Here is a 27564-nt window from a genome sequence, read left to right as displayed (position 1 = left end):
GTGTTTTAAATCTTTTTTTTTATTGCATCCCCCCATTTTGAAAAAAAAAAATTTTTGGGACAAAAAATTCGAAAAAAAATTTGGAGCGGCCTAAATGTCAAAGTGACAAGTTTCAAAGTGTTTACAAAAAAAAAAATCAACCGGCATCCAAAAAATTCTGAAAATAATAAAAAAAAATGAGTGATTCTGATGATGATTGGTTCGAAAAGGACCTCGACAGCTTCACAGTTGACGTGAAAAAGCCTGAAAATGTCGAAGAAAATGTTACTTTAGAAATTCGAGATGCAAAAATGGACAAAGAAAAGCTCTACAAGTTGATGAAAGGCGAAGACGTGTCGTCGTATCAAAATAAATCCATGGAAAAAGAGCCTTCAGAGGCTTCGGCAAAAGCAAAACCCAAACTTTCCTTCACCCGAATGACAGCAATAAGTAAAATGTCGTCGTTACGGGCGTTTTCAGAGCTGTACAACATGAAAAATGAGTTCTTGGAAGCTCTGAAGGCGAAAAATATGAACAAAAATTTGATTATTCTCACTTCTTCTTGTTTATTTTTGGCTTGCGATGTCCCATTTGAAGAGCACAAATACATTTTAATGAAGGAACTTAAAGAAATTCCCACTTTTTGGACTCAATTAGCAAAATACGTAACAGAAAATGCCGTTTCAGACGATTTTCATAACGGAATGGAAGCTGTAGCGAAAGTTTTGATGCGTTTCACAGACATTTCCCCGAAAATTCGAACAAGTTTGAAATCAATTCGCATCGCAGAGACAAATAAATCCTCAAATCCCGCGTTTTGGGAGACTTTTTCAAAGTTTTTAGACAATCCAAGTTCTTTTGTGGCATCGCAAGACACAATTCTGCCAACAACGGAGGATTTGCTCGAAGAACCAAAGGCGGAAATTTCACCGAATATCGTAAAAGGAGCATTTTCGAGTGTTTTGGAGTATCGCAAGACACACATGGCCTTGTTAAAAGAGGATTTTATTAGTCCCCTTCGTGAAAGTATCGCGCTTTACATCAAAAATTACCCGGAAATGACCCACGAGGGACTCGTCGATAACATTTTTGTCATGCCACGCGTTCAATTAGGACATGGCGAACATGGAAATGCCGTTCGTGAGTTTGTCGATTTGAAATTTAATGAAAATGAAAAGAGGAAACAAAGTATTTCTTGGAGTGAGAAGAGATTTTTGCCTGGATCGTTGCTTATCTTTACAAGTAACGTCACGAAATTGGATGATTTGATACTGGCGACGGTACTTCCGTACGATAATGCCTCGAAAAATCAAGGAATTGTAAGAATTATTTTTAAAAATTTCAAAAAATTATTTTTTTGTTATTTTAGATTCCTTTGACGATCATCCGAAGCAAAGCTGAGCAAAAAATATTTGATGGCGAATTAACTCTCATTGAGCCAACCACATTTTTCGAGCCTTATAATCATGTTTTCAACGTTTTATCGAACACAACTGATGTAAATATGCCCATGAAACGCCAAATTGTGGATGCTGATGTCGAAATAAATGCTCCAAAGTACTTGAAACGCATGAAAAGCACGAAAATTACTGAAAAAGGAATAAATTTTGATATTTCTGATGTCAATTCTTACCCGAAAGCTGAGCTTTTTGGCTTAGATGCGTCTCAAATGGATGCTTACAAGGCAGCTTTGACGCGAGATTTTTGTTTAATTCAAGGACCTCCCGGAACAGGAAGTAAATTTAACATTTTTTGCCAAATTTCGATCAAAAATAATTTTTTCTTTTAATTTTAGAAACCCATATAGGCCTTGAAATCGTTAAAACTTTGTTGCGTCACACAAAAGAGAAAATTTTGATAGTTTGTTACACGAATCACGCTCTCGATCAAACTTTGAACGGAATTTTGGAGGAAACAGACAAAATTGTTCGCTTCGGAGAGCAATCCAAACACGAAGTATTGCAAAATTTCACGTATAAGGAAGTTGGTATGAATCGAGATCATTTGGTAGATGGGGCTTTGAAGCATTTGCTGTGGATGACGAAACAGGAGAGAAATGCATTGAGTGATGAATTTCACAAAATTCAAGTTTCAGAGGAGGTTGTTCAAGAAAAAGTGCTTGAAAATGTCCAAAATCAGATGGTTTCGGTGACAAAACGACTTTTTGAATTGAATCAACTTCAAACGTTGCTTCGGATTCAGGATAAGCGAGTTTTTGGCATGACAACTACTTTTGCTGCGAGATGTCACACGCTTTTGCAATTGTTGCAAATTCCTATTGGTAAGAAAAAAATCATTTTAAAATTAAAAAAAAATAAATTTAAAGAATTTAAATTAGAGAAAAGTTATTTTTTTTTTAAATTAAAAAAAAATTTAAATTTTTAAATTATTAAAAATTTTGTTGAAAAAATAAAAAAAAAAAAATTAAAAAATTAAAATGAAAAAAAAAAATAAATTTTTTTAATAAAAAATTAGGTATGTTGAAAAAATTAAAAAAAAGAAATAAAAAAAAATAAAAAAATAAATTTTAAAAAAATAAAATTGAAGAAAAAGATATTTTTATAATAAAAATTCAAAAAATAAAATTTAAAAAAATTAAAATGAAAAAAAAAATTAAAAGTGTTTAAAAAAATTTAAGAAAATTAAAAATGTTTAAAAAAATAAATATTTTTATGTTGAAAAAATTATGTTTGAAAAATTTTATTTGAAAAAAAAAAATTGAAACAATTTTAAAAAATTAAAAAAAATTTAAATTTGAAAAAAAAAATAATTTAAAAAAAATTTTATTTTTAAAAAAATTTTAATTTTTAAAAAAATTTAATAAACTTTCATTCAATTTTATTTTTTTTAAAATTCTTTTTTAATTTTAAAAAAATTAATTTTGAAAAATTTTTTAAAAAATTAAAAACAAAAATTTTGACATCTTTTAAATAAAAAATTTTGTCCCTTGAAATTTATCTAATTTTTTTTCTCTAAAAATTTTATACTTTTTCACTTTTTCAATTACCATAAAATGAAATTTTTTCTAAAAAAATTAATTTTCCTCTCTTTTCAGTACTTTTCGAGGAAGCTGGCGAGATTTTGGAATCTCACATCGTGACTTCTCTCACCCCAAAAACGGAACAACTCATCCTCATCGGCGATCATTACCAACTGAAGCCCAATACGACAGTTTATCGTCTCGCCAAGGACTTTCACATGAATCTGTCGTTATTCGAACGGATGATCAACAACAACGTGCCTTATGTTCAACTGAAAAAACAACACAGAATGCGTCCGTGCATTGCCGAACTCATTCGCGACACAATTTATCCCGAATTGGAAGATGCGGAGAACGTGTTGACATACCCCAATGTACCTGGCATGGGTAAAAATCTTTATTTCATTCGACATGAGGAACTGGAAATGTCCCCGAAGCACGCCAAGTTCATCGAAACGAGCAAACAAAACGAATACGAAGCAGAAATTTTGGTAAAACTATGTCTAAATCTCATCGAAAAGGGAACCGCTCCGGAGGACATCACAATTTTGACGATGTATCAAGGACAGAAAAAACTTTTGCATGAAATGCGAATGAAATATGACCCGAAATCGAGCATGAAAGGCACAAAAATAACTGTTGTCGATAATTTTCAAGGTGAAGAGAACAAAATTATTCTGCTTTCGTTGGTTCGGAGCAATTTGGAGAACAGTATTGGGTTCGTTGGTATCCGAAATCGGGTTTGCGTGGCATTGTCACGTGCTAAAGAAGGCATGTATGTGATGGGAAACATGAAAATGTTGAAAGAAGTCAGCGGGATATGGAAGAAAATTAATGAAAAACTGGAAAAATTGGGTGCCATCGGAGATTTTATCGACGAAAATTTGTTGTTGCCCTGAAAAGTAAGCGGAAAGTATTTAATAAACTTATTTTTATTACGAAACTGTGACAAAAATTACTCTTTTTTATGTTTTAAGTCTTAAATATTAAAATTTTTGAATACTTTTGACTCGATCATGGCTTGGTTCACACGAGAATTGTGTCGCCGCTCCATACTAAAACGAGAAAAAATTAAATTTTAAGATTTTTTTTTGAAAAATTCGATTTTTCCAACAGAAAACCTACAAACGACACACGACAACACTCTAAAAGCTCGTTACTTTACCGCCAATTTCGCTTTGGGCAGATCGAACAGTGTTACTTCGTGCGGGCGATCCTTCGTAATCGGGCTCAGGTACAACCGGCAATTTATTCGGAACGGGGGCTTGATCATCTCGCTTGAAATACGACCATGGTAATTGACTTCGGAGCTCCGGTTGAACATTTGTGTTGAAACTACTGCTTCGTGAAACGGAATTTCCTTGAGGAATTGGCGAAATACTCTTTCGTTCGAGCTCTTCGCGATCATGTTCAGCACTTCCGTAATACAAATGCGGCGGGGGAGGTTGTTGCGGGTCCAGCGATTGTTGCAACGATGCTCTCAAGTCTTTAACGTGCTTCGGATTTGGCTCAGGTTTCGATATTTTCTCATCATAATCGACGGGCGGCTCGTAACTTGACGTCATTTGATATTTTTGCAGGCGTCGTTCAAGCTCTTCGTCGAATTCAGGCGTTTGATAGGCCGAAACACTGCGAACAAAGTCATTATTTGTCGCGCTGGGCTGCACTGAAGCCGTTTCCGGTTCACTTTCGAAGGCGGGATTGTCTTTGGCGGCATTTGAGGTCATCAATTGCGGAGGTTCGTGTCCATATAAAGCACGTTGAGGCATAGTTGATGCGGATTGACGCTTTCTTTTGCCGTATTCTCGTTGAATTTCGATCCAAATGCCGAGAATTATCAAAACAAACCACACGTTGAACAGGAAAAAGACGACAAAGCGACAAGTTATTACTCGCATCACGATCGATGGAAGCTGTGTGAGGAAAGTGTCGTAATCTTTGGGGAAAATTTCAAGGATTTGATCCAAATTATCGATCTCCATCCATTTTATGAAGCCAAGAATGCTGCCAGTTTCCTTCATGTCAGCGAGATAGAAGAAAAATGAGACAACGTCGAGGACAATGTTGCATATGGCAAAGATGATCCATGGCATTAAACGAACGAAATTTCCACAACTTTTGCGAGAACATGATGAACACGTGCCGACTAAAAGAGAAAAAATTGTTAAAAAATTTCTTTAAGAAGGCTTTCAATAGAAAGTTAATTATTTTTATTATTTTTAAATAAATTCAAAAAATAATTATGAAGCGAAAAAAAAGTTAAAAATTTTCTAAATTTATCAAAGTATAATTTTTAATTATTTTTTTAACTTTACAAGTTTTCTTTAAAAAACATTATTGAAAATTAATTAAAAATTTTTTAAAAACTAATTATTTTAATAAATATTTTAAACTCATTTTTTTAATTTTTAAATTTAAAAACTCATTGAAAAATTCAAATTTAAAAAAATAAAATTAATTAATTAATTTTTTATTTAATTTTTTTTTTAATTAAATTAAATTAATAAAATTTTAATAATTTTTTTAAAGAAAATTTTTAAATTAAAAAATAATCAAATTTATCAAAATTTTCACTAAATTTATCAAAGAATAATTTTAAATTACTTTTTTTTTCATTTTTAAAAATTTTCTTAAAAAAATTATTGAAAATTGTTTAAAAAAGATTTAAAAATTAACTAATTTAAGATTTTTTTTATTTCAAAATTAAAGAACTAATAAAAAATTATTTTTTTAAAAGTTGTTTTCTAATTTTTTTAAAATTCGAAAAATTATTATGGAGAGTTTAATTATTTTTTTTATTTTAAAATTTTTCTTTAAAAAAATCATTAAAAATTGATTAAAATATGTTTTAAAATTTACTTATTAGTTAAATTATAAAAATTTTTTTAAACTTATTTTTAATTAATTAAAAAATTAAATTTTATATTTAAAAAATCAAGTTCATTTTTTATTTAATTTAATTTTTTAAAAATTTTTATTTAAAAATTAATTCAATTAAATTAATAAAAAATTGAAAATTAATTAAAAAAAATTAGTTTAAAATTAATCTAAATTTTTCATTAAATTTTTTAAAATGAAAAATAAATTATTTTCAGAAAAAATTTTTAAATAAAAAAAAAAATTTAAATTTAATATTTTTTATCAAAATTTTCACTCATTTTTGCTCCAATTTAAAAAAACTTACAAATCATCAAAATCGACGAAATCAACCACAAAAGACTAAATCCAGCATAAAATTGCGAGATAATATAAGTCCTTTCCGCAGGCCCGCGTTCCTCATTCTTAAAAACCGGTTGAATTGTCACACTTGTATTAATTCCCAACTTTGTCCAATCGATATCTCCGCACTTGGAGCTCCGGAAATACGCCAAATTCATGATGTACAATCCGGGATTCTGATCCATATTTACTTCGCATCGATAAACGAGAATAGCGAGCGCCGATGCAACCAGATAAAGTAAACTTTGAATCTAGAAACAAACAGAAAAAAATGTAAATTTACACAAAAAACATGTTGAAAGTGTCTCGAAACGAGGGATCAGAGACTCTCGAACGAGAAATATGAGTCGACTTTGTTTATTTTCGTACATGTACATTGTCTCTCGAGTAGCGCACGATGTGTTGGGAACGAAAAATTAAAGCTATTGTTATCAATTTTTTATCAGTTGGCGATTAAAAGTTTTTTTTTCTGACAAAAATTTCCCGTTTTCAAGGGTTCTTATTAATAAATTTCCGTAGAAATTGAAAAAATCACAAATTTCTTTGAAAAAATTCGGTCAGAAGCATAAAAAAAGTTATCAAAAAATTATCGACCTTCAAAGGTCTCAGCATAATAATCTTATCTTTACAACATTTTTCATGACTCACGATAAAAAAATGATAAAAAAGGTTTCAATGGCGAAAAAAACTTACCAACGAGTAAAATCCGATGACCAAAACGCTAACTGAGCGCCCGCAACAACAAAATCTGCATTTGCACATTTTTTACTTGCTTCTTTTTTTATTGAATTTTTATTGACAAAAAATAAATAAATAAATTTTCTGCTACATTTAATTTTTTTTTCTTCCAAAAACGCACAAACAAACGGACAATCAGATTCCTACTGATTTGATAACTTTTGTTATTTTGCCGATAAATACAGGAAATTAATCAAAAAACATTTTTTATCAGTTTCGATACTGACATCTTCGCGATCCGCTAACGACTGAGGTGATAAAAAAAAACAATGTAACGAAACGAAGATAGTTCAATGTAGAGAAGCAACTTGGATGAGAGATAATTTTGATAAGCAGGTGTGTGGCATGAGGGTTGAACGAAAAAAGGGCAAAAAAAAATATAAATTTAAAATTTTTTAAATGAAAAATAAATTTAAAAAAAATAAAATTAAAAAAAAAAATTCAAAATTTAAAAAATGCTCAGAAAGGCATCCAAAAATTTTTAAAATTTTTTAAAAATTTAAAAAATTAAAAAAAATTAAGTTTTAAAATTTTTGGATTTTAAAAAAATTAAAAAAAAATAAATATTTTTAAATGAAAAAAAATTAAAAAAAAAATTAAGTTTCAAAATTTTTGGATTTTAAAAAAATTAAAAAAAAAAATAAATATTTTTAAATTAATTAAAAAAAAAAAAATTTAAATTAAAAAAAAAAATTAAAAAATTAAAGTTTCAAAATTTTAAATTTTGATTTTAAAAAATAATTTTAAAGTAATTAGAGAAATTTTCTTTGGATGTCTTTCTGATGGTTCTTAACCTTAAAAATTAAAAAATATAAAAATTCGTAAAAAATAATAAATTTTGCCCATTTTGTTTTAATTCCATCACTGAACAAAAAAATTTGAATATATAATTTTTAATTAAAAACAACTTTCTGACTTTTTATTATTTTTTTTCTCCATATTTTTATTTAATCTTTATCATTTCTCTACAACTATATTAATTTTATTACAGCGTAATCTTTTACATTTTTTTCTTTCTTTTTTTTATTGATTTATTTAATCATATCATATAATCTTAATATTTTTTTTTTCTTCTCATTTAACATTATTTTTTTAAACTTAACTTAAATTTTACGATATTTTCCTTTTTTTTATTTATTTATTTTTTTTTTTCATTTTGAAACGAAGGATTATTTGTCTTTGAAATGAAAGAGCATTGATATCATAAAAGGCGAGTAGAGGGGTAAATTTCAATATTTTTTTTTATTATTTACAAAAAATGTTGGACCAAAATTTTTCAGGTACCATAAAATAAACACTGAAAAATAGTCAAAAAAATAAAAAAAAAAGTAAGAGGGAAATATTTTTTATGAATTTAATGCAGAACCTAACTACTGTCCTTAATCTGTCAGTAAAAATTGAATCCTTAAGTTTTTAATATTTTTTTCTTTTTTTAAATCTAATTTTTATGTAATTTTTTATGATAATCCTTAACATTTAATGTACAGTACATAAAACAAGGATTTCCATATCTCATTCTTATTTTTAAAGATTTTATTTATTTATTATTTTAATAATAAAGAAAAATTACATAGTCATTGTAATAATAATAATAATAATTTTAATAGTTATGATAAGATTTTTTTTTATAATGATAATAATGAATGATGAAATGAAACTAATAATTGAATTAATAATGGGTTCGAGTTGAATTTTTTTTTTACAATTTCGTTCATTTTTCCAGCAATTTCCTACATTTTTTTTTGTTTGTTTTGATGATAAAAGCGATCTGATGTTACCGTCAAGTGGTAACTAAAAAATTAATTAAAGCCATTCTGAAAGAAAAAATAAAAAAAATTAGAAATTTAATTAAAAAAAATTAAAATTAAGAAAAAAATAATTTTTTTAAGTTAAAAAACAAAAACAAAAAAAATTACATTTAATTAAAAATTAAAAAAAATTAATTAAAAAAAATTAATTGAAAAAATTTTTTTAAATTCAGAAAAAAAAAATAATTCGAAATAATAACGTACAAGCAAAATCTTAAAAAAAAAAATTAAAAAAATAAACTTAAAAAAAATTAAATTAAATTAAATTTTGTTTTTAAATTAAGAAAAAAATAATTTAAAAAAAAATTCAATTTTATTAAGGCCGTTCCAAATTTTTTCCGATGTTTTTTAAAAATTAAAAAAAAAAAAAATAATTGAAAAAAATATTGGTCTTTTATGAATATGAAAAATTTTTTTTTAAATTGAGATTTGATGAAAAATTGAAAATAATTCAAGTTAAAAATTTTAACAAAAAAAAAATAATAACGTGAAAAATAAGCAAAATCTTAAAGAAGAAAAAAAAATTAAACTTAAAAAAAATTAAATTTAAAATTAAATTTTGTTTTGAAAAATTAAGAAAAAAATAATTTGATGAAAAACTTTTTTTTTTGCCCCATTGGATTTTCGGCTTTTGAAATGGGGCAGGGGACAAAAACATAGAAAAAAATTTGGAGCGGCCTAAATGAAGAAAAAAATTTAAAATTAATTAAAAATTAAAATAAAAAAAAAAAATTAAAAAGAAAACAAAATTTAATTAAAAATTTTAAAAACTAAGAAAAAATCTAAAAAAAAAATCAAATTTGTATTGAACGGAGATGTTTAAAAAAAATTAAATGTAACAAGAGTAAAAATGTAAAAAAATTTCATACCTAAAGTGACACCATTCCGTATTTTTTTTTTATAAAACCGTTTCTGTACATTTTCTTTTGTTTTCATGTGTTTTTTTTTATATTTTAAAGATCATCGCGATAAATGGATGAATTTTTAAGATTTTTTATACAAGGTCCTAACGTTATTACAACAATTTTTGTTTCTAATTACTAGATGTAGTTGTTGCTGTCGTCTCCTATTAAGAGATGAAACGTAAATTATTCGAATTTTATCGCACTTTTGATTTCAGGACTTACCTTATTGATAATTTGTGGTTGAATAAGTTCATCAAAATTTAGAAATCCGTCATTTCCGGATGTAGCTTCACTCTTGGCAGCGTCAGTTTGCTCCTCCGTAGCTCCTTCCGTCGTCTGTTGCTCCGTTTCGGCTTGTTGTTGTTCGCCTTCTGTCGTTTCTTCGCCCTGTCCTTGTTCCCCAGCGGCGCCTTGTTGCAACAGCATTAACGTTTGTCCGCCTTCTTGATCCGCTTGATCGGCTTCTTGTTGTTGTTGTTGCTGCTGAGCCAATAACATTTGCTCGTCGGAGCCTTCTGCGCCTTCTTGCACCGCAATGTGCTCGCCTTCCGTGCCTCCGAACGTAATGGAAACGGGAATTTGGATGCCATCTTCTGTCGTAATGTGAGTTCCTTCGGCATTTAGCTCGCCTTGCGGAATAAGAGCTTGAAGTCCTTCCATATCGGCGCCTTGTACGAGAATTTGTTGACCTTCGCCGATGCCTTCTTCGCCTTGCATCACGACATTTCCGCTTTGAATGAGCGCTTGAAGTTGTTCAATGTCGGTGCCTTGCACGAGAATTTGCTGTCCTTCTTCTTCGCCTTGCATAACGACGCCGCCGCTCTGCAAAAGAGCTTGAAGTTGCTCAACGTCGGCGCCCGGCACGAGAATTTGATTGCCATCCATGTCGGTTGTGAGAATGTGGTTGTCTAACGATAGAATTTGCCCGTTTTCGTTCAAAATGAATTTGATTTGTTGCCCATCGGCGCCCGTTTGGATCTCATCGAGCTCCATGGGGACCGCATCTGTGTTGGAAACTTGACTTTCTTGCGTATTTCCGTCTTGATCGTCATCTAAACTTGGCATACTGACGGGTGCTTGTAACACTTGTTGCTGTTCCTCTTGCTTGGCATCTTCGGATTTTGCCGTTTCTTGTCCCAAATCCCCATCGAGGGTCGGCATATCGATACTTATCTGTTGTTTTGTGTCTTCTCCGTCTCCCGCATTCGTTCCTGCTACTGCCGACGGCGGAATTGTTATGTTGAATGTAATCCCGCCCGTTGATGTGTTTTCCTGTGTTATTACCATATTTTCGGAATTTGAGGCGGCAGCTGCGTTTGCATTAATTTCCGCTTTATCGGCATGCATGCGTTCAAATATGCTCTCCAAATCGTCGGAAACGCCTTGTTGCTCTTGCTTTGCATTTGACGCATCTTCGCTGTAACTGCCATTGTTGCTGGTAGTTCGTTGCGATGACGCGCCCGATGCGGTTCGGGAACTCGCCGAGGGCTTTGCATGTTGCTTCATGTGTTGCAAATATAAGGCTTCGTTTAAGAATGTAACGGAACACGTGTCGCACGAGTGAAATTGGATGTTTTTCGCACTAATGTCGACCGCTGCAGAGTCACGGAGTGCCTCGTCAATTGTTTCTTGAAGGAGTTTTTGCGTGGTGTTGCCGCCGCCGCCCGAAGATGACGTCGTTACGGGATGTACGCTTGAAACCATCTGAACGCCGCCTTGCTTCGTTTTGTCGTGCGTCTCCAAATGCTTCATCAGCAAATCGCGCATGTGGAAAGTCGCGGAACACATGCCGCATTTGAAATAATCCGGTTGATGTGTTTTTGCGTGCACTTGAGCTTGCTCTCGGGTCTCGAATCTGGAAAAGAAAAAATTTGTTAGAAAGAAATTTTTGATAAAAAAAATTATTTTAAAAAAAAATTAGAAAATTTTTTGGATTTCATTGGAAAAAAAAATAATTTTAATTTAAAAAATGCATTTAAAATAAATATGTTTAAGAAAATTAAAAAAAAAAATTTATAATTAATTTCTCAAACATTTAAATTTTTAATACGAACTTTATTTTTTTATTTTAATTTTTTTCAAAAAAATTAATTTTTTATACAATTTTTCAATTTGAAAAAAAAAAAATTTTTTTTTCGTTCGAATTTCAATTTTTTCAAAAATTTAAAATTTTCATACGAATTTTTTTTTTCAAAAATTTTAATTTTAATTTTACGAATTTTTTTTTTAAATTTTAGTTTTTCTCATGAAATTAAACTTTTTTTTTTAATTTTAAATAATTTGTCACACGAAATTTATTTTTTTTTTAATTTTTGTTTTTCACACGAAATTTAATTTTTTTTAAAAATTTTATTTCTCTTTCGAATTTTAATTTTTTTTATAAATTTTTTTTTTAAAAATTGACAAGAGTCTGAATTTTAATTTATTTTTGAAAATTGAATTTCTTCATACGATTTTTTATTAAAATTTTTCAAAAATTTAAATTTTTATACATTTTTAATTAAATTTTGACAAAATGAAATTGAAAATAATTTGTAAAACTCTCAAAAAAATTAAAAATAGTAAATTTTCTTATTTTTCGACATTTTATAAAATTAAAAAAAAAAATAATTTTTTCTTAAAAATTGATCACAAGAAGAAAATTTTTTTACTTTTAAAATATTCAAAATTTAAAAAATTTTTTAAAAATTAAAAAGAAGGAAATCCAAAAAATTTTCAACAATTTTAATAATTTAACGTACCTTTGTGTGCAAATACGGCATTTAAATGGGCGCATCTTGTAATGCTTTCTTACGTGTTCCTCGTAAGTTGCCTTATCGGCAGTTTTATACTTGCACATTGAACAGGCGTGAATCTAAATCGCAAAAAAATGATAAATTTTTGTTTTTAAGACAAATTTCGTGAAAAATTCTCACCTGTGAAGTCGTTACAATCTTCTTAGCCAACGTTGTGCTCGGACTGTTGGTTGTCGTTTTGTTGTTCTGACCCTTGCATTCCTGATAATGGGCATCAAAAGTGCTCAAATCCGTGGATTTGTATTCGCAGGACATGCATTTGTACAATTTGGTGGTGCCTTTTTGCATGGATTTGTTGGGCGAATCGAGACTGTCGTTGTTCGTGTGTCCCGTCGAATTGACTTTTCGCAGTTGCACGTCGCTGTTGTTGTGTTGCGTGACGACGCGATTGATGCTGTTGCCCGTCGTGTTGTTCAAACGTTGCATTTTGACGGGCGGCGATTGGAGCGTGCTGCGATTCAAACCGTTGTTGGCGCCCGTTTCGATGTCGAGCCCATCATCGAGTATGCTGTACTTCTTCTTGAGGAAGTTGCTGATGGTCGTTTTGTGTTTCTCCATGTCTGCTTCCGCCTTGTCCATGAGATTGAAGAGGTTATAACAGCGCCGGCAGAGCACATCGTCAGTCCCGATGATAACCATGTAGCCTTGACCCACGAGACGGGCGATTTTCGTCGTGAGCTTCGTTTGGGTGCTCGCTGTCGTCGTGTCCGCCACGGAATGCGCGATGCTCGGCTGAACCGTCTCGTCGCATATGAAACACTTGCGGTGCAACAACGACGTCTGATTGATCGTCGTTGTTCGCTGCGTCGGCAGAAATTGTCTTTGAATTACTTTGGTTTGGGGATGGTGCATTTGCTGTCCGGAGCTTTGCGTTACACTTACCGTGCCACTTTGCAGTAGGCTATTTATTTTCCGTACGGCATTTTGTTGCTGGATGTGAGTCGTCTGACCTTGTGTTTGTACTTGTGATCCTCCGTAAATCTGCAACGAGATGGAAAAAAACGGGAAATTGCGTGAATTTTCGCTTGCCGGTGCACAAAAACAACGCGAAAAGGGGTAATTTTGCGTTTGGCACTCGTACGCGACACACTCGGGCACAACAGGAAAGGGAAAAAACGCGACCTAACACACGCCATTTCTTGTTTCGGGAATTTTTGCCGCATTTGCGACAATTTCCGTGCGAATTGCCCCGCTTTCGATGCACGCTTACCTTACGAACAACTGGCTGGCTAACTTTCTTCATTATTTGCCACAAAAACAGCCAAATTTCATATCAAATTGTTGCAATTTGTCGTTCTTTGAGATTATTGAAGAAAATGACGCGAGTACTGAGCTTTGTTCGGCAACTTGGCTTGGTTGATGAGGCGCCCAACTGAATTTCCAATGAGGCTCGTAACTGGATTTTTGAAGAAATTGCATTTGCTAATTCAACTACAGGGCGTTTCAACAAAAATGATTTCGAAATTTTTTCATGCATGATTTTGAAAAATTTTATATTTTTATCTTAAATTTTTATTATTTAGACTAAAATAATAATTGAAAATTGTTTTTGATATTTTTATGACAATTTAATTTTTTGAAATAAAAAAGTTAAAACTTTGTTACATTTTTCATCGGTTTTTTGAAAAAAAAAAAAATTCTAAAAAGTTCATTGTTTAAATTTTTTTTTTAAATTTTAATTTTTTCAAAAATTTAAAAAAAAATTTAATACAAATCTCAATTTTCATACGAATTCTAAATTTTTCAGATATTTTAATTTTTCATACAAATTTTGATATACTAATTGAATTGAGTAAAAAAAATCTTCATAATTTTGAGGTATTCGAAATTTTGTAAATTTCTCAAAAAAAAAAAAAAAAAATTAAATTGATCAAAAATGTAACAAAATTATTATAATAATATTTATAATTATTTAATAAATATTTAATTATTTTTCTTTTATAAATTTAAAAAAAAAATTAAAATTTCATAATATTTTTCATCGATTTTTTTTTTGAAAAAATATTCTTAAAAAAGTTCAGTATTCAATTTTTTATTATTTTTTTGTTAAAAATATAAAATTTCGTTAAAGATTATCAATTCTCAAAAACTTTCAAATAATTCAATAAATCATGTTCAAGATTGTTGAAATTCTAAAAATTTTATTTTTTCTCTAAAACTACTTAGATTCATATTCGATAAGTTTTCATAGGGTCAAAAATCAAAAATTTTCAACTAAATTTTTCATACGCTTTTTCTTTCATCAATAATTTGCAGTTTTATGAACCTGAATTTGTATTCTAAAAATTTTCTTAATTTAATTTTCAATTTTTGATACAAATTTGGGATTTAAAAAACATTGCAAAAGCCTCAAATAAACTGAAGTCAAAATTTGAATTTTTTTCTTTTTTAGATTTTTCGTTTTGAGAAGTTTTTTTTAATGCGAAAAAAAATAAAAATTAACTTTTTTTTAAATTGTTTTTCTTTTATACCAAAACTTTAAAATTCAAATATAAATTCATTTGTAAAAAAATTTTCAATTTTGCAAGTTTGTGTTTTTAAAGACTAAAAATTAAAAAAAAGTATAAAAATTTAATGTTTATATGAAAAAAATGATTTTTTGTGTCTTCAAAAAAAAAAAAAAATAAATAAATTTATGAAAACTGATTTTTTGTCTTATTTTCTTTCAAAAAAAAAAAAAATATTCAGATAAAAACAAAAAAATTCACAAAAAATTAGTTCTTTGGTTTTATGAAACGCCCTGTAGATATCATTGAATTAGCAAATTCAATTCCATTAATTATCACTTTCATTCGTCTCACCGCAAAACATCGACTCAGTAAACAACTTTTTTTTTAATTTCCCTCAATTCCCTTTAATTTCCAAAGATGCGGGCCATCCCGAAATGGGTCGAAAAGATCCACGAACAAAACGAACAACCGCCTATCCACGCAGTTTGCTTTCATCCTGAAGCGGCGCAATTAATTGTAGCTGCGGGCGACAAAATTCTCGTTTACGACCCGTTAGATGGGCGCTTAATTGAGTCTCTCAAAGCACACAAGGACATTGTTTATTGCGTAAATTACGCGAAAGATGGAAAAAAATTCGCATCCGGAAGCGCCGACAAAACCGTGATAATTTGGACCAACAAACTCGATGGCTTGTTAAAATACTCGTAAGTTATTTTTTCAATTTTTATCGATTTTTTTTTCATTAAAATTTAATTTTAGTCACAGCGATCCCATTCAATGTGTGGCTTTTAATCCCGTATCGCATCAACTCGCCTCCGCATCGTTGTCTGACTTTGCAATTTGGTCCAGCGAGCAAAAAGCTGTGCAAAAACACAAAATCGGTGTTCGAGTAAATGCTTGTGCCTGGACCAACGATGGTCAATACATCGCTTTAGGGCTCGCAAATGGCGTCGTTTCCATCCGTAACAAAGCTGGGGAGGAAAAAAGTAAAATAGAACGCCCGGGGGGAGCAAACAGCCCCATTTACGCATTGGCATGGAATCCCCCGATCTCAGGAAATGCCAATGCGGATCTTTTGTGCGTTTGCGATTGGGGTCAAACCCTGAGTTTTTACAGCATCGGCGGGCAACTCGTAGGCAAGGAACGTGCTCTCGGCTTTGATCCATTATGCGCAACTTTTTTTCCGGATGGCGAATTTTTAGCTGTTGCTGGCTGCAATAAATCCGTTCAACTTTTCACGCGCGAAGGAGTGAAGCTGGGAACGCTCGGGGAACAACACGACGCCTGGATATGGAATGTAGCGATTCATCCGTATGGAAATGCTCTCGTTGTCGCATGTCAAGATGGGTCTTTGGCATTTTATAATTTGGCATTTAGCACCGTGCATGCCTTATATCGTGAGAGATACGCCTTTCGGGAGAATATGTGCGATATAATTATTCAACATTTGGTTTCGGGACAAAAAGTTCGGATAAAATGTCGCGATTTGGTGCATAAAATCGCAATTTATCGCAATAGATTGGCTGTTCAACTGCCTGAACGTGTCGTTTTGTACGAATTGAACTCGGCGGAGAACCAACCGATGCATTATCGGGTCAAAGAAAAAATCTCGAAGAAGTTTGATTGCAGTTTACTCGTCGTAACATCGCAACATTTGGTGCTGTGTCAAGAAAAAAAGCTCCAAAGCATGGATTTTACGGGAGTTTTACAACGAGAATGGACTTTGGACAGTTTTATTCGCTACATTAAGGTAACAGGAGGTCCTTCTGGGCGTGAAGGATTGTTACTTGGCTTAAAAAATGGTCAAGTTTGGCGAATTTTTCTTGATAATCCGTTACCAATATTAGTTACGACCGTTTTATCATCCGTACGATGCTTGGATCTGAACTCAACGCGTAACAAACTCGCAATTGTCGATGATGCGGGTCGATTAATTGTCCGGGATTTGCTCACAGATACTCTTTTGTACCAAGATACAAGTGTAAATAGCGTCGCATGGAACACCCATCTCGAATCCATGATTTGTTATTCTCACACAACGGGCGGATTACGTGTTCGAGTAGGTTCTTTGCCTCCGCGCGGGCCTCAATCCATGATGGGAGTCGTTGTTGGATTATGCGGCGCCACAGCTTTTTGTCTCCGAGGCAATGTAATGAGCAATGTGCCTTTAGCCCTTGGAGCGACAATGTGGCAATTCGTCGAAGCCCAAATGTTTGAAGATGCCTATCAAATTGCATGTCTCGGCGTTCCCATGTCCGATTGGAAGGGACTTGCTCAAGCAGCTTTGGATGCCTTAAATTTCCAAGTTGCTCGTGATGCTTACGTTAAAATCCGAAGTTTGCCCTGGTTGGAGCTCATTCAACAGCTACGGGACAAACAAAAGCGCGGAGATACCCCGAAAGAGGTCCTCCAAGGCGATATTTTAGCGTTTGAGGGAAAATTCAAGGAAGCAGCACGGATGTATCAGAAAGCGGGGCATTCGGAAAAGGCACTTGGCATGTACAGTGACATGCGGATGTTTGATTTGGCGCAGGAATATCTCAAAGATGGCGATTCTGCGGATAAAATTGAACTTGTGCGACGTCGTGCGGAATGGGCATGTTCTGTACAAGAGCCTCGTGCGGCGGCGGAATTACTTTTAGCGGCGGGAGAGTCACGAAGAGCTGTTGAAATCGTCGCTGAACAAGGATGGACTGATGTTTTGTTGGATATCGGACGAAGATTGACGATGACAGAACGAGATTCCATCGAATTAGTCGCATCTCACTTGAAAAGACTCAAAGCGTTGCCGTTAGCAGCTGAAATTTATCGAAAATTAGGCGAAGAAGAGCAAGTTGTACAACTTCATATTGAAGCGAAAGATTGGAATGAAGCATTTCGCTTGACAGAAAACTTACCGCAACTCCGACAAAAAGTTTATCTCAAACATGCGGAATTTTTGGCGGAAACTGATCAATTTATCGCTGCCCATGAAGCTTACGTTCTCGCGGGAAAACCTCGACAAGCTGCGAAATTGCTCAAAGATCTCGTCGAATGCGCCGTTTCAGAGGAGAGATTTCAAGATGCCGCTTTTTATACGTGGCTTCATGCGAAACAAGCCTTGCAACTTGCCGATAAAGAGTTAATTGAGGAGAATAGTGATGCGGTTGTCAAACAATTTAAGAGTTTGCTTAAGTTAGCGTCCATTTACTATGCGTACAGTACAATTCATTCCTATTTGAGAGAACCGTTCACGTCGAGTCCCCCCTTGACACTGTTCAATACGAGCAGATTTGTCGCAAATCAAATAGAAAATGGAGTTCCGCCCAAAGGAGTCAGTATGTTTGCCGTTTTGTACACACTTTCGAAGCAGGCGAAGGTATTGGGAGCGAATAAGCTTCATTTGCAGGTCAATAATCGATTGCAGAGTTTGAAAGCGCCGCCGGGGATTCAGGAACAAGTTGATGTAAGTTGATTTTTTATTGAGTAAATGTTTCATCAAAAAGAAAATTTTTCTGTAATTCATAAAATTTAGAAAAAAAAATTATTAGAATTTTTATGAGTTTTAATTTTTTTTCACATTAAAATTTTTTAAATTAAAAAAAAAATTAAAAAAAAAATTTAAAAAAGAAAAAAAAATATTTAATTTTTTAAAAATAATTATTATGAATTTTAATTTTTTTTTAAGTTTAAATTTTTTAATTCAAAAAAATAGAAAAAAAAAATTATTGGAAAAATAAAAAAATTATAAAAAAATATTTACAAAAAATCAATTTCAAATTTTTAAAAATAAATTTTATGAATTTTAAAAAAAAAATTTTAATTTTTTCAAAAAAAAAAAAATAAAATTTAAAAAAAAAAAAAAAAAATTTGAAAAAATCAAAGTTGGATTCTTTTGAATTTTTTATGATTTTTTTTTTTTAATTTACTTCAATTTTTAAAAAATAAAAATTAAAATTAAAAAAAAAATTATTAAAAATTTTTATAAATTTTATGAATTTTTTTCCCAAATTTCATTTTTTCAAAAAAAAAAATTTTAAATTTTAATAAAAAAATTTAGGATAAAAAAATTAAGAATTAAAAAAATTAAAAATGTTTAAAATATTTAATTTAAAAAAATAAAAAAAATCTTATTAAATTAAAAATTTTTAAATGTTCATTTAAATTTACACAAAAAAAAAATTATTAAAAAAATATGAAAAAAAAAAAATAAATTTTATGAATTTAATTTTTTGTCAAGTTGAATTTTTTGATCAATTAATAAAAAATATTTTAATTTTTTTCTTCAATATTCGATTTCTCATCGAAAATATTTTTTTTTAAAAAGAATTATTTTTAAACTTTTGTAAAATTTTAAAATATTTTTTTTTATTTTATGGCTTTCGTACTTCACTTTTTTGCATAAATTTTTTTTAATTTAAAAAAAAAATTCTTTATAAAAATTAGATTTTCTCATTATTTCAGATCAATTACATGACATCACGTGCAAGCACAGGCGGATTCAACGACCCCGAAGAACTTTTACCGATGTGTTACAAATGCTCAAACTACTCACCGCACTTGCAAGGAAGTCGTTGCCCGAATTGTCGCCAAGAATTCATCTTCTCGTACGTTTCTTTTGAGATTTTACCTCTTGCTGAGTTCATTCCCGAACAAAATATCTCGGATCAGGAAGCTGAAAGACTACTCATGGCCCCGCCGAAGACTTTTTCAGAGCATCATGACACTTTTGGGGATACAATGGTCAATGAGGTACTTTGAAAAATTCAAAAATTATGAAAAAAAATTATTTTTAATTTTTTTAGGATTTGGGAGATTTGCCCACAGTTGTCGACAAAGACATGCTCCGTTCATTAGATCCCCGCTCTGTGTTGATCGTAAAATGGCCTCCGCCGTTGAAAACCAAATACTACAGAAATCTCTTACCTGAATTGCAGATCACAGTTTGCCCGGAATGTCGAATGGCGTTCCATACGGAGGATTTTGAGCTACAAGTTTTGCAAAAAGGGCATTGTCCGTTTTGTCGCACAAGCAGCGACACGTTACTCATCTAAAGTGTCTTTTATTTCACTTGAATTACCGATCTCAGTTGTCATTTAGTATTAAATTTTTGATAAGCACGCACCTTAGGAGGTAGAAAAATTAGAGTTAAGCACAAAAAATCAACAACACGAAACACATTCCGTCCAATAAATGTGAATTTTCAAATTTTATTTTAATTTTTAAATTAATTTTCGTGAATTACGTCGAATGTAGTAAGTTATTGAAGGCAGCATAAGCCGATTCAAGGTCAAACAACATTTGTCGGATTTGCGATTCCGTCAATTCGTCACTTGCTTGCATCGAATTCAATGTCGAGAGCCAACTGCTGACTTTTTCCTTGCCCTCAAAGTCCGATGGGATCAAAGAAAGACGATTCATGGTGTCAACCAAGTCCCGTAAATCGGGATGAAGTTCATCCATGGCTTTAATCTCGAGTCGTAACTTATCCATGAGTGTGATGAAAAGCGAAACGATGTCGGCGATGCATTTACTCGTGTTTCCTTTGTCATCTTTGATCGTAATTGGGCGATCTTCTTTGATGCGAGCCAACGCCGCCGGGCAATCCAACTTGTATTTCTTCACAAAAGCATCAATTGTCGGGAATTCGTCGTCTTGCACAATTTTGAAGGCGACTTTGTATTGCACGAGTAACTTGCTGCACGCTGCTGTGTACTCCTGAGGCGTCACACAATCACGAACGTAGGCCTTCTCGAGGTTCTGAAGGGTCGTGATGAGGGCGAACAAGTCTGCCATGTTGTCGTACTTTTCGCGTTCGCGAGCTGTGCGATAAAGTTTGATCTCTTCCATCAGTTCCGGGCGATTGTCCTGCATTTTTGTGGTTTAATACTTTTGTGGGATCTAAAAGAGGAGGAGAAAATGTTGAAATGATGGCGAAATTTCAGAAAAAGGCAAGAAACTTACTTTTAGGTAACAAAAAAAGTATGAAAAGTGAGAAAATTGAGTTTGTCTGACGAATTAATTGAATTTATTCTTTGTTGTTTTTTGGTGAATCATTGAGACGAATGAAATTGATAAGAAATCGGATTTTTCCAGTTATGAGCCTCAGGTATTTTTTTAAATTTTTCATTCGTTTTTTTTATTTAATGAAAAATTTAAAATTTTTTATTCGATGAAAAATTAAAAATTTTTTATTCAATGAAAAATTTTAAATTTTTATGCCTTGAATTTTCTCATTTTTTCTACAGATTTTATCTGAAAATGAAAAAAAATTAAAAGTCAAAAAAAATTCATGAGAACGAAAATCTGTTAAATTGCTTAATTTTCCCGTCGATAAAATTAACAAGCATAAAATTCACATATTTATGCATTAAATTGTCTTCAGGGCGATTTTTTCCTTCATTATCTCATAATTTGTACAAAAAATCTCCTTCCTTGTTTTTTTTTATTTATCACGGAAAATGCAAACAAAGAAAGATGAAAATCTGCGATGCGAAAGACTCGTGGTGTTTATCGTTTCAAGCCGCAACAGCTAACCATTTTATTCGCCATTCTGCGTCAGCAAACAGCATTCATTAGGAATCTTTTCACGCATTCTAATCTTGTTTGCTCAATTTTATCTCGAGAAGAAAAAAGTGTTGTAACGAGATAAGGTTTGTGGTTTGAAGAAAAGAAAAAAAATAGGTCAGATGCGCTCTTTTGATAAGAAATTTTTTTCATACGAGACTTTAAAACATAAAATTTGAATTTTTTGAGATTTTTTTTTAATAAAAAATTTTAAAAGTAAAAACTCAAAATTTAAAGAAATTCTAAAAAAGCGCCATCTATTGCCTATTTTTTAAAATTTATTTTTTATATAATGATTTTGGAAAACAATTTTACAAAAATTACTGTTTGAGTTAATTACCTTTTGACGTTTGGAAAAACTTAAATTTTAATTTATTTATTTATTTTTTTAGCGCCATCTTTCGTATGTTTTTTTTAAATATAAACTCAGCGCCATCTTTTGGAGAAAATTTTTCAACTTTAAAACATATTTCCCAAAGTTTCCCAATATTTAAAAAGATTTGAAAGATACTTGAAATAAGCGACATCTAACGTATATTTTTCCTCTTGTTTAAAAATTTCTATTTTAGAACGCCATCTTTCGAATATTTTTTTAACATTTTTAATCTCATAATTTTTGACAAATTGATATATATTTTATAATTTGATAAGTTTGATAAAAAATAAATTCACTTTTTGAGTGTGAAATTTTTTTTTAATTTTTAAAGCGCCATCTTTCGTATGTTTTTTTTTACCAATTTTTTTTATTTTATTATTTTTTTTCATAATTATTTTTAAAATCAATTATACAAAAAAATTCTTTGTGAGAATTATTATTTAAAAAAAAAATCTTTTAATTAATAAATAAAGCGCCATCTATTGTATAATTTTTTAAAAATAAATAAAGCGCCATCTATTGACGAGAAATCTAACTTTTACTTCAAAACATGGAATTTTTCAATTTACTTCGTTACTACATTCTGTATTTTTATTTATTTTCATGCAAATCAGCTTCAGTTGAACAAACATTTACTCAGATAAATAAATTTGTTATGAATTTTTGTTGCTTCTCGACACTCGATTTTTTTTATGTTTATGATCTATTAAAGCTTCTTCAATTTTTTTTATAGTTTAAAAAAAATTTCAATTCGTCGTTTTGTTGAAATGAAAACGAGATGAGAAGATGCATTTCCCCCGTAACAACTGGATGAAGCCTTATCTCAAAAATGCACCAAGTGCAAGGAAAAAAAAACGTACAAATGTCGTTAAATTGGCATAAAATGTTCTTCTTTTCTACGCTTTCCTTCCCTTGGATTCGATTGTTATTGAGTTAAATTCGTGTACGACGTCACAAAGCGTCTGTATGGGACCAAAGTGGCAATCAACTATATTAAAGAAATGAGAACTAATAAAAGTCACAAGTATAAAGCTAATGTTATAATAATAATAACAGGCAGCAGAGAGGAGTTCGTTGCTGTTGTTGTGTATTTTTCATTTATTTATATATATTAACTTGTAGTTCAAGTGTACAACGACAACACAATGTTCTGGGAAAAGTTAAGTTAATAGACATGAAAGATTTAGATAAATCCCAACACAGCGCACACACACAACCCACATATGTCGCTTTTTATATAAATAGCAAACGTTTAAAATGTTTAAAGAAGAATTAAGATTATTGTAAGGAGATAATGTTTTATGTGTTTTTTCCTTTATTTTTTCTCCCAAAAAGAAAAAAGAGGCGTCGGTGTCGTTTGTCGTCCTCGCACGATACAAGAATTAGTTGCTGCGAGTGAAAAAGGAACAAATGAGAAGATGAGGCGATAGCAGCAATTCATTCCTTGAAGGCATCACATTCAGCTGGCTCGAAGTAGAAGGGCAGATCGAACCATTGATATCGAACGGGCTGCGAGTCGTCCATTTGGTATTTGGTGCATCTAGAACGTGCCCAACTGTGAAAAGAACTGACATTTTATTCGTTTGGTAAGTGTTGAAAGTTTAATTTTGACAGAAAAATTTTATGAATTTTAGAATTTTTTAATAAAATTTAAGATTTTTTTGAATTTTTAAAATAATTTTGGCTTAAAAAATAAAAAAAAAACTAAATTTTAATAAAAAATGCGACAAATTTCACAAATTTTTTTTTTTAATTAAAAATAATAAACGAGAAATAAATTTTTAAAATTTAAAACAATTAAATTGAATATTTTTAATTTTTTCTTTAACAAAAATTTTCAAAAATTAATTTAAATATTTTTTTTAAAGAAAAAAAAAATTAATACTTTTGTTAAGTTTTCTCAAAAATATTTTTTTTCAAAATAATTTTTTCTTAAAAAATTTTTCAAAAATTAATTTAAATATTTTTTTTAAAGAAAAAATAAATTTAATATTTTTGTAAATTTTAAAAAAATGTCATAATTAATTTGAATATTTAAGAGTCTCAATTTTAATTTTTGTCAGAAAAAATTGATGAATTTTTGAACATTTTTTAAGATAATTTTTTTCTAAAAAAATTAATTTAAAAAAAAAAATTACAATTATTTTCTGATAATTTTTAATTAAAAAATCCTAAATTTTAAGAAAAAATTAAAAATCGATTCAAAAAAAATTTTGATAAAATTTAATTTTTTTTTATAAATTAGATTTTTTTTAAATTTTAACAAAAATTTAAAAGAAATTTTAACTAAAAATAAAAATTTTACAACTTTCTGTCAAATTTCATTCGAAAATTAAAAATTCTCCAAAACTTTATTTTTTAAAAAATTTTACCTTTTAGTTTTCTTCTGACAACTCATGATAGGATGAGCTTCCCGATAACACTTATCTTGAATGGAGAAATAAAGACGCCCAATGGTATTTGCCAACTTTGTATTTATCCGTTGCAAACAATCTCTGAACTCTTTGTCACACTTGCAATGCAGTTTTGCGATCATAAAAGTATTTTTCAATCCATTTTTAGCTTGACCTCTATCCATGCTATCACAAAAATCGTGATCTCGACAACACTTGTCAACCTCATGAAAGCGCCCAAGTTGATGGTAATGTTTAGCAATTGATCCAACGCCACACCATTTTGTGCCTTTAAACATTTTTTATTAATTTTTCTCATTTTTTAGGAAATTTAAGAAGCTTACCTGGAATTCGATAAGGACTTGGTCGATTAACGCCTTGCAACTCGTCAATCTCGTTGATGTCTGAAAACTCCTCGAAAGCAGCGATCAGATAAAATGCCGAACAGGTGAGCAAAATTACGATTTCTTTCGAGTGTGACAGCATCGCGAGTTGTTGCTTGATTAACAGTCGAGTGATAACTGCGAATCGAACGACTTGTTAGCTCTCGCATAGTTAATTCATGGGATATGTGCAATGAATACTTGATCAATGATATAATTACGCAGAAAAAATGTTAAGAATTTGGAACAGCTGTTCTGCGTTAAAGTTGGAGCAGAATTAAAGGTGACGTCATTACTTGGAGAATTTATGAATGAAAAGGCAGAAAGTTGGACTGTGATCTCCGTTAAAGGTAAGAAATTTGTTGCATAACAAGAGCTACAATGTAAAATCGAGCATTTTGTGGTTTTTATTGTTATGTTAAGCGATAAAGGGATTGTCTCTTCATAGAATTTAAAATATCTTAAATTAATTTTTATTTTTAGAATTTATTTGAAGACAATAGGAGACACGAATTGAGCTATTTTTGAGGAAAAGCGGCTGAAAATTGGCATGTTACACTGAAACTTTTGTTTTTTCTTTCAGACGAACCAAGAGAAAACAAGCATTCGAAATGGACTGGTATCATAAAACTTTTTGATGAATTGAGGCTTTTCAAATTAAATTACTTTAGATTATGGGATATACTTGTGAATATTGAAAAGTCTTAAGTAGCTTCTATTAATTTCAATTTTAACTTAAGCTTTCGTTTGCTTAATTTTAACATCCGGAACGAAAGTTACAATTTGAAATTTCTTTAAAAAAATGTCAAAAATTAATTTATATATTTTTCTTAAAGAAAAAAAATGTTTTTTTTTATTTTTTTGTAATTTGAATAATTTTGGTAATTCTTTCTATAAAAAATTTTTGAAAAAATGAAATAATTAATTTAAAAATTTTTGATAATTTTTTCTTAAATTTTTTTTTAATTATCAAAAATTAATTTAAATATTTTTCTTAATGAAAAAAAATATTTTGGATATTTTTCTAAAAAAAATTATTTTCATTATTTTTGTTATTTTTTCTTAAAAATAATTTTTTAAATTAATTTGAATATTTTTCTTTAAAAAATTTTTTTCTTTAACAATTTTAAAAAAATTAATTTGGATATTATTTAATTAAAAAAATTATTTTGAAATTGCTTTAAAAAATTAATTTTTATATTTTTATAAATTTTATAAAAATTATTTTAAAATTTTGAAAAAATTATTTTTTCTTTAAAAATTTTAATTTTTTTAAATTAAATTTTTTTAATATTTTCTTTAAAAAATAATTTTAATATTTTTTTTTTAATATTTTTTTAAATATTTTTTAATTAATTTTTTTTTAAATATTCAATTTTGTTAATTTTTTTTTTTGAATTCAAAAAACCTGACGAGGTTTATTAATTTAAAACTCACAAAAAACCTGAATTGTTGAGAGTTTCAAAGAAAATCCAGTAGAGCCAATTTCCAAATGAAAAGTCAAAGCAAGTAGAAAAGTACATTGTACTTTTAAACAATTTTCTCTGAATCAACTTACATGAACAACCTTTTCATAAAACTCGTTAACAATAATTCGTTGCTGCGATGCACGAAGGCGCGTCATCAAAGCAAATTGTTTACATAAGTTCCCTTTTTTGTATCCGTACAATTTGCTTTTGCTGCAAAACGCAACGTGTAAGAAAAAGACTGATCACATTTCAAAAAGGAAAGAAAATCGTTCGTCAAACATTAAACAAATGAGTTTTGAGCGAGAAGAAGAATCTCGTATCAATAAACGTCATCATCTCTCCTTCATTTATTATTTTCCGATTTGTTCACGCTTTTGCCTCGCTTTGCTCGTTACATGTTCAAATATGTAATAATAATGAATACAAAATTCAGCGACAGAGAAAATTTTACATTTTATTTGCTTTGATTTGCGTTGTTCTGTTAATGACACGAGATCTTTTGTTTTATTTTGCAATCAATCGATTGGAATTCGTTAACCAGTCGCTTGCATCCCCGTTATAATTGCATGGTGCTCATAAAGTATTTACGCAAGGCATTAATCCGTGAATATCCTCCTATCAGAAATTCAAAGTAACTAACTTTACACGCAAATTGCTATAATTTCGGGGATTTAACGAGACGGCAGAGACAAAAAGAGCGAGGTTTCATCGGAAAACCACAACATTGTACGACTTGCTGCAAAATATTCGCTCAAAATATGCAGAAATTTTTGCGTTGGATAATTGCCAGTGTTTACTGCAGCCAATGCAATGCGATGGGCACATAACTCCTAAAGAACATCCCGGATTTGGCTCCCTTTCATTTTATTTTCTCGCCTCCCGATATGCGGCAATACGTGAATGATGATGATGACACGTGCAATTACTTTAATGAATGAGCATGAAAATGGCCTTTAATTGACGCGCGAATTATTTTTCGGTCAATTTTGCTTATTTTCTTTTTTTTTTGGTGCGAGCATCCTTCGAGCTAATGTATCATTCGAGGTGTCTTTAACAACTTTCTCTCGTTGATTAATTGCACTTCTTATAGAAGCTGAAAAAAAAATAAATATAAAGATATAAGAGTCGTTTAAGATTTAAGTCGCATCATTAATAAAAAACAAAAGTTTTTTCTCTCTCTTATTTAGTGTTATTTATGTCGTAAAAGAGTGTCTGTTTTTTGTGAGAATTAAAAAAAAATGAAAAATATACTCAAGAGAAGAACAAAAAAATCGTAATTAAATAAAAAAAAAAAAAATATATTGTAATAAAATTAAATTAAAAAAAATTTAATTTAAATTAAATTGAAAAATGAAATTTAATTAAATTAAATTAAATGATTTAAAATTAATTTTATTTTGTTAAAAAAAAAATTAAATTAAAAAAATAAAAATTTATCTAAAATTGAATTGAAAATTAATTGAGATAAAATTAAAATTAAATAATTCAAAATTAATTTTATTTTGTTAAAAAAATAAATAAAA

The 27564-nt window shown here is 30.0% G+C and overlaps 6 protein-coding genes across 9 annotated transcripts; 2 read left to right on the top strand and 4 right to left on the bottom strand.

Moving 5' to 3' along the window:
* The first annotated feature begins 155 nt into the window (after nucleotides 1-155).
* Nucleotides 156-3903, top strand: LOC134830140 (NFX1-type zinc finger-containing protein 1). Its single transcript, XM_063843526.1, has 4 exons — nucleotides 156-1298; nucleotides 1349-1715; nucleotides 1775-2260; nucleotides 3035-3903. Exons 1-4 carry the CDS (start codon nucleotides 177-179, stop codon nucleotides 3856-3858), a joined length of 2799 nt encoding a protein of 932 aa, XP_063699596.1. The 5' UTR covers nucleotides 156-176; the 3' UTR covers nucleotides 3859-3903.
* Nucleotides 3875-7154, bottom strand: LOC134830141 (uncharacterized). Of its 3 annotated transcripts, none has more exons than XM_063843528.1 (4): nucleotides 6872-7154; nucleotides 6144-6429; nucleotides 4085-5105; nucleotides 3875-4014 (listed from the first exon to the last, which is right to left on the bottom strand). In XM_063843528.1, exons 1-3 carry the CDS (start codon nucleotides 6938-6940, stop codon nucleotides 4105-4107), a joined length of 1356 nt encoding a protein of 451 aa, XP_063699598.1. In that variant the 5' UTR covers nucleotides 6941-7154; the 3' UTR covers nucleotides 3875-4014; nucleotides 4085-4104. The 3 variants fall into 3 exon arrangements, with proteins under 3 accessions (XP_063699598.1, XP_063699597.1, XP_063699599.1); XM_063843527.1 differs by having other exon boundaries at nucleotides 3877-4014; nucleotides 4125-5105; XM_063843529.1 differs by having other exon boundaries at nucleotides 3903-4014; nucleotides 4074-5105.
* Nucleotides 7155-8491: 1337 nt separating this feature from the next.
* LOC134831605 (uncharacterized) lies at nucleotides 8492-13737 on the bottom strand. Of its 2 annotated transcripts, XM_063845383.1 has the most exons (7): nucleotides 13635-13737; nucleotides 13307-13405; nucleotides 12545-13225; nucleotides 12371-12483; nucleotides 9852-11484; nucleotides 9594-9790; nucleotides 8492-8730 (listed from the first exon to the last, which is right to left on the bottom strand). In XM_063845383.1, the coding sequence occupies exons 1-6, from the start codon at nucleotides 13665-13667 to the stop codon at nucleotides 9758-9760; spliced, it is 2592 nt and encodes an 863-aa protein (XP_063701453.1). In that variant the 5' UTR covers nucleotides 13668-13737; the 3' UTR covers nucleotides 8492-8730; nucleotides 9594-9757. The 2 variants fall into 2 exon arrangements, with proteins under 2 accessions (XP_063701453.1, XP_063701452.1); XM_063845382.1 differs by having other exon boundaries at nucleotides 12545-13405.
* Nucleotides 13738-15231: 1494 nt separating this feature from the next.
* Nucleotides 15232-20050, top strand: LOC134831306 (intraflagellar transport protein 122 homolog). Its single transcript, XM_063845009.1, has 4 exons — nucleotides 15232-15578; nucleotides 15634-18319; nucleotides 19318-19605; nucleotides 19659-20050. Exons 1-4 carry the CDS (start codon nucleotides 15292-15294, stop codon nucleotides 19905-19907), a joined length of 3510 nt encoding a protein of 1169 aa, XP_063701079.1. The 5' UTR covers nucleotides 15232-15291; the 3' UTR covers nucleotides 19908-20050.
* LOC134831307 (vacuolar protein sorting-associated protein 28 homolog) lies at nucleotides 20020-20939 on the bottom strand. Its single transcript, XM_063845011.1, has 2 exons — nucleotides 20818-20939; nucleotides 20020-20754 (listed from the first exon to the last, which is right to left on the bottom strand). The coding sequence occupies exon 2, from the start codon at nucleotides 20725-20727 to the stop codon at nucleotides 20095-20097; it is 633 nt and encodes a 210-aa protein (XP_063701081.1). The 5' UTR covers nucleotides 20728-20754; nucleotides 20818-20939; the 3' UTR covers nucleotides 20020-20094.
* A 2294-nt stretch (nucleotides 20940-23233) lies between these two features.
* LOC134829152 (phospholipase A2-like) lies at nucleotides 23234-24675 on the bottom strand. The gene is made up of 3 exons (XM_063842147.1): nucleotides 24534-24675; nucleotides 24169-24478; nucleotides 23234-23351 (listed from the first exon to the last, which is right to left on the bottom strand). Exons 1-3 carry the CDS (start codon nucleotides 24673-24675, stop codon nucleotides 23234-23236), a joined length of 570 nt encoding a protein of 189 aa, XP_063698217.1.
* Nucleotides 24676-27564: the final 2889 nt, after the last annotated feature.

This window comes from Culicoides brevitarsis, chromosome 2 (assembly GCF_036172545.1).
Source record: "Culicoides brevitarsis isolate CSIRO-B50_1 chromosome 2, AGI_CSIRO_Cbre_v1, whole genome shotgun sequence".
NCBI lineage: Eukaryota > Metazoa > Arthropoda > Insecta > Diptera > Ceratopogonidae > Culicoides > Culicoides brevitarsis.
This window is presented reverse-complemented; position numbering and strand designations above follow the sequence as displayed.

Bases quoted from the DNA above. Each gene is read 5' to 3' on its own strand.
- LOC134830140 (XM_063843526.1), top strand. From the start codon at position 177: ATGAGTGATTCTGATGATGATTGGTTCGAAAAGGACCTCGACAGCTTC. The intron at 1,299-1,348 runs GTAAGAATTATT...TTGTTATTTTAG, and splicing joins CCTCGAAAAATCAAGGAATT to ATTCCTTTGACGATCATCCG. The intron at 1,716-1,774 runs GTAAATTTAACA...TTTTAATTTTAG, and splicing joins AGGACCTCCCGGAACAGGAA to AAACCCATATAGGCCTTGAA.
- LOC134830141 (XM_063843527.1), bottom strand. From the start codon at position 6,940: ATGTGCAAATGCAGATTTTGTTGTTGCGGGCGCTCAGTTAGCGTTTTG. The intron at 6,430-6,871 runs GTAAGTTTTTTT...GTTTGTTTCTAG, and splicing joins TCATCGGATTTTACTCGTTG to ATTCAAAGTTTACTTTATCT. The intron at 4,015-4,124 runs GTAAAGTAACGA...TTCTCGTTTTAG, and splicing joins TGCCCAAAGCGAAATTGGCG to TATGGAGCGGCGACACAATT.
- LOC134831605 (XM_063845382.1), bottom strand. From the start codon at position 13,667: ATGAAGAAAGTTAGCCAGCCAGTTGTTCGTAAG. The intron at 13,406-13,634 runs GTAAGCGTGCAT...ATCTCGTTGCAG, and splicing joins GCCAGCCAGTTGTTCGTAAG to ATTTACGGAGGATCACAAGT. The intron at 9,791-9,851 runs GTAAGTCCTGAA...ATCTCTTAATAG, and splicing joins AACCACAAATTATCAATAAG to GAGACGACAGCAACAACTAC.
- LOC134831306 (XM_063845009.1), top strand. From the start codon at position 15,292: ATGCGGGCCATCCCGAAATGGGTCGAAAAGATCCACGAACAAAACGAA. The intron at 15,579-15,633 runs GTAAGTTATTTT...ATTTAATTTTAG, and splicing joins GATGGCTTGTTAAAATACTC to TCACAGCGATCCCATTCAAT. The intron at 19,606-19,658 runs GTACTTTGAAAA...TAATTTTTTTAG, and splicing joins GGGATACAATGGTCAATGAG to GATTTGGGAGATTTGCCCAC.
- LOC134831307 (XM_063845011.1), bottom strand. From the start codon at position 20,727: ATGCAGGACAATCGCCCGGAACTGATGGAAGAGATCAAACTTTATCGC.
- LOC134829152 (XM_063842147.1), bottom strand. From the start codon at position 24,675: ATGCTGTCACACTCGAAAGAAATCGTAATTTTGCTCACCTGTTCGGCA. The intron at 24,479-24,533 runs GTAAGCTTCTTA...AAATGTTTAAAG, and splicing joins AAGTCCTTATCGAATTCCAG to GCACAAAATGGTGTGGCGTT. The intron at 23,352-24,168 runs GTAAAATTTTTT...TTCTTTTCACAG, and splicing joins TGTCAGAAGAAAACTAAAAG to TTGGGCACGTTCTAGATGCA.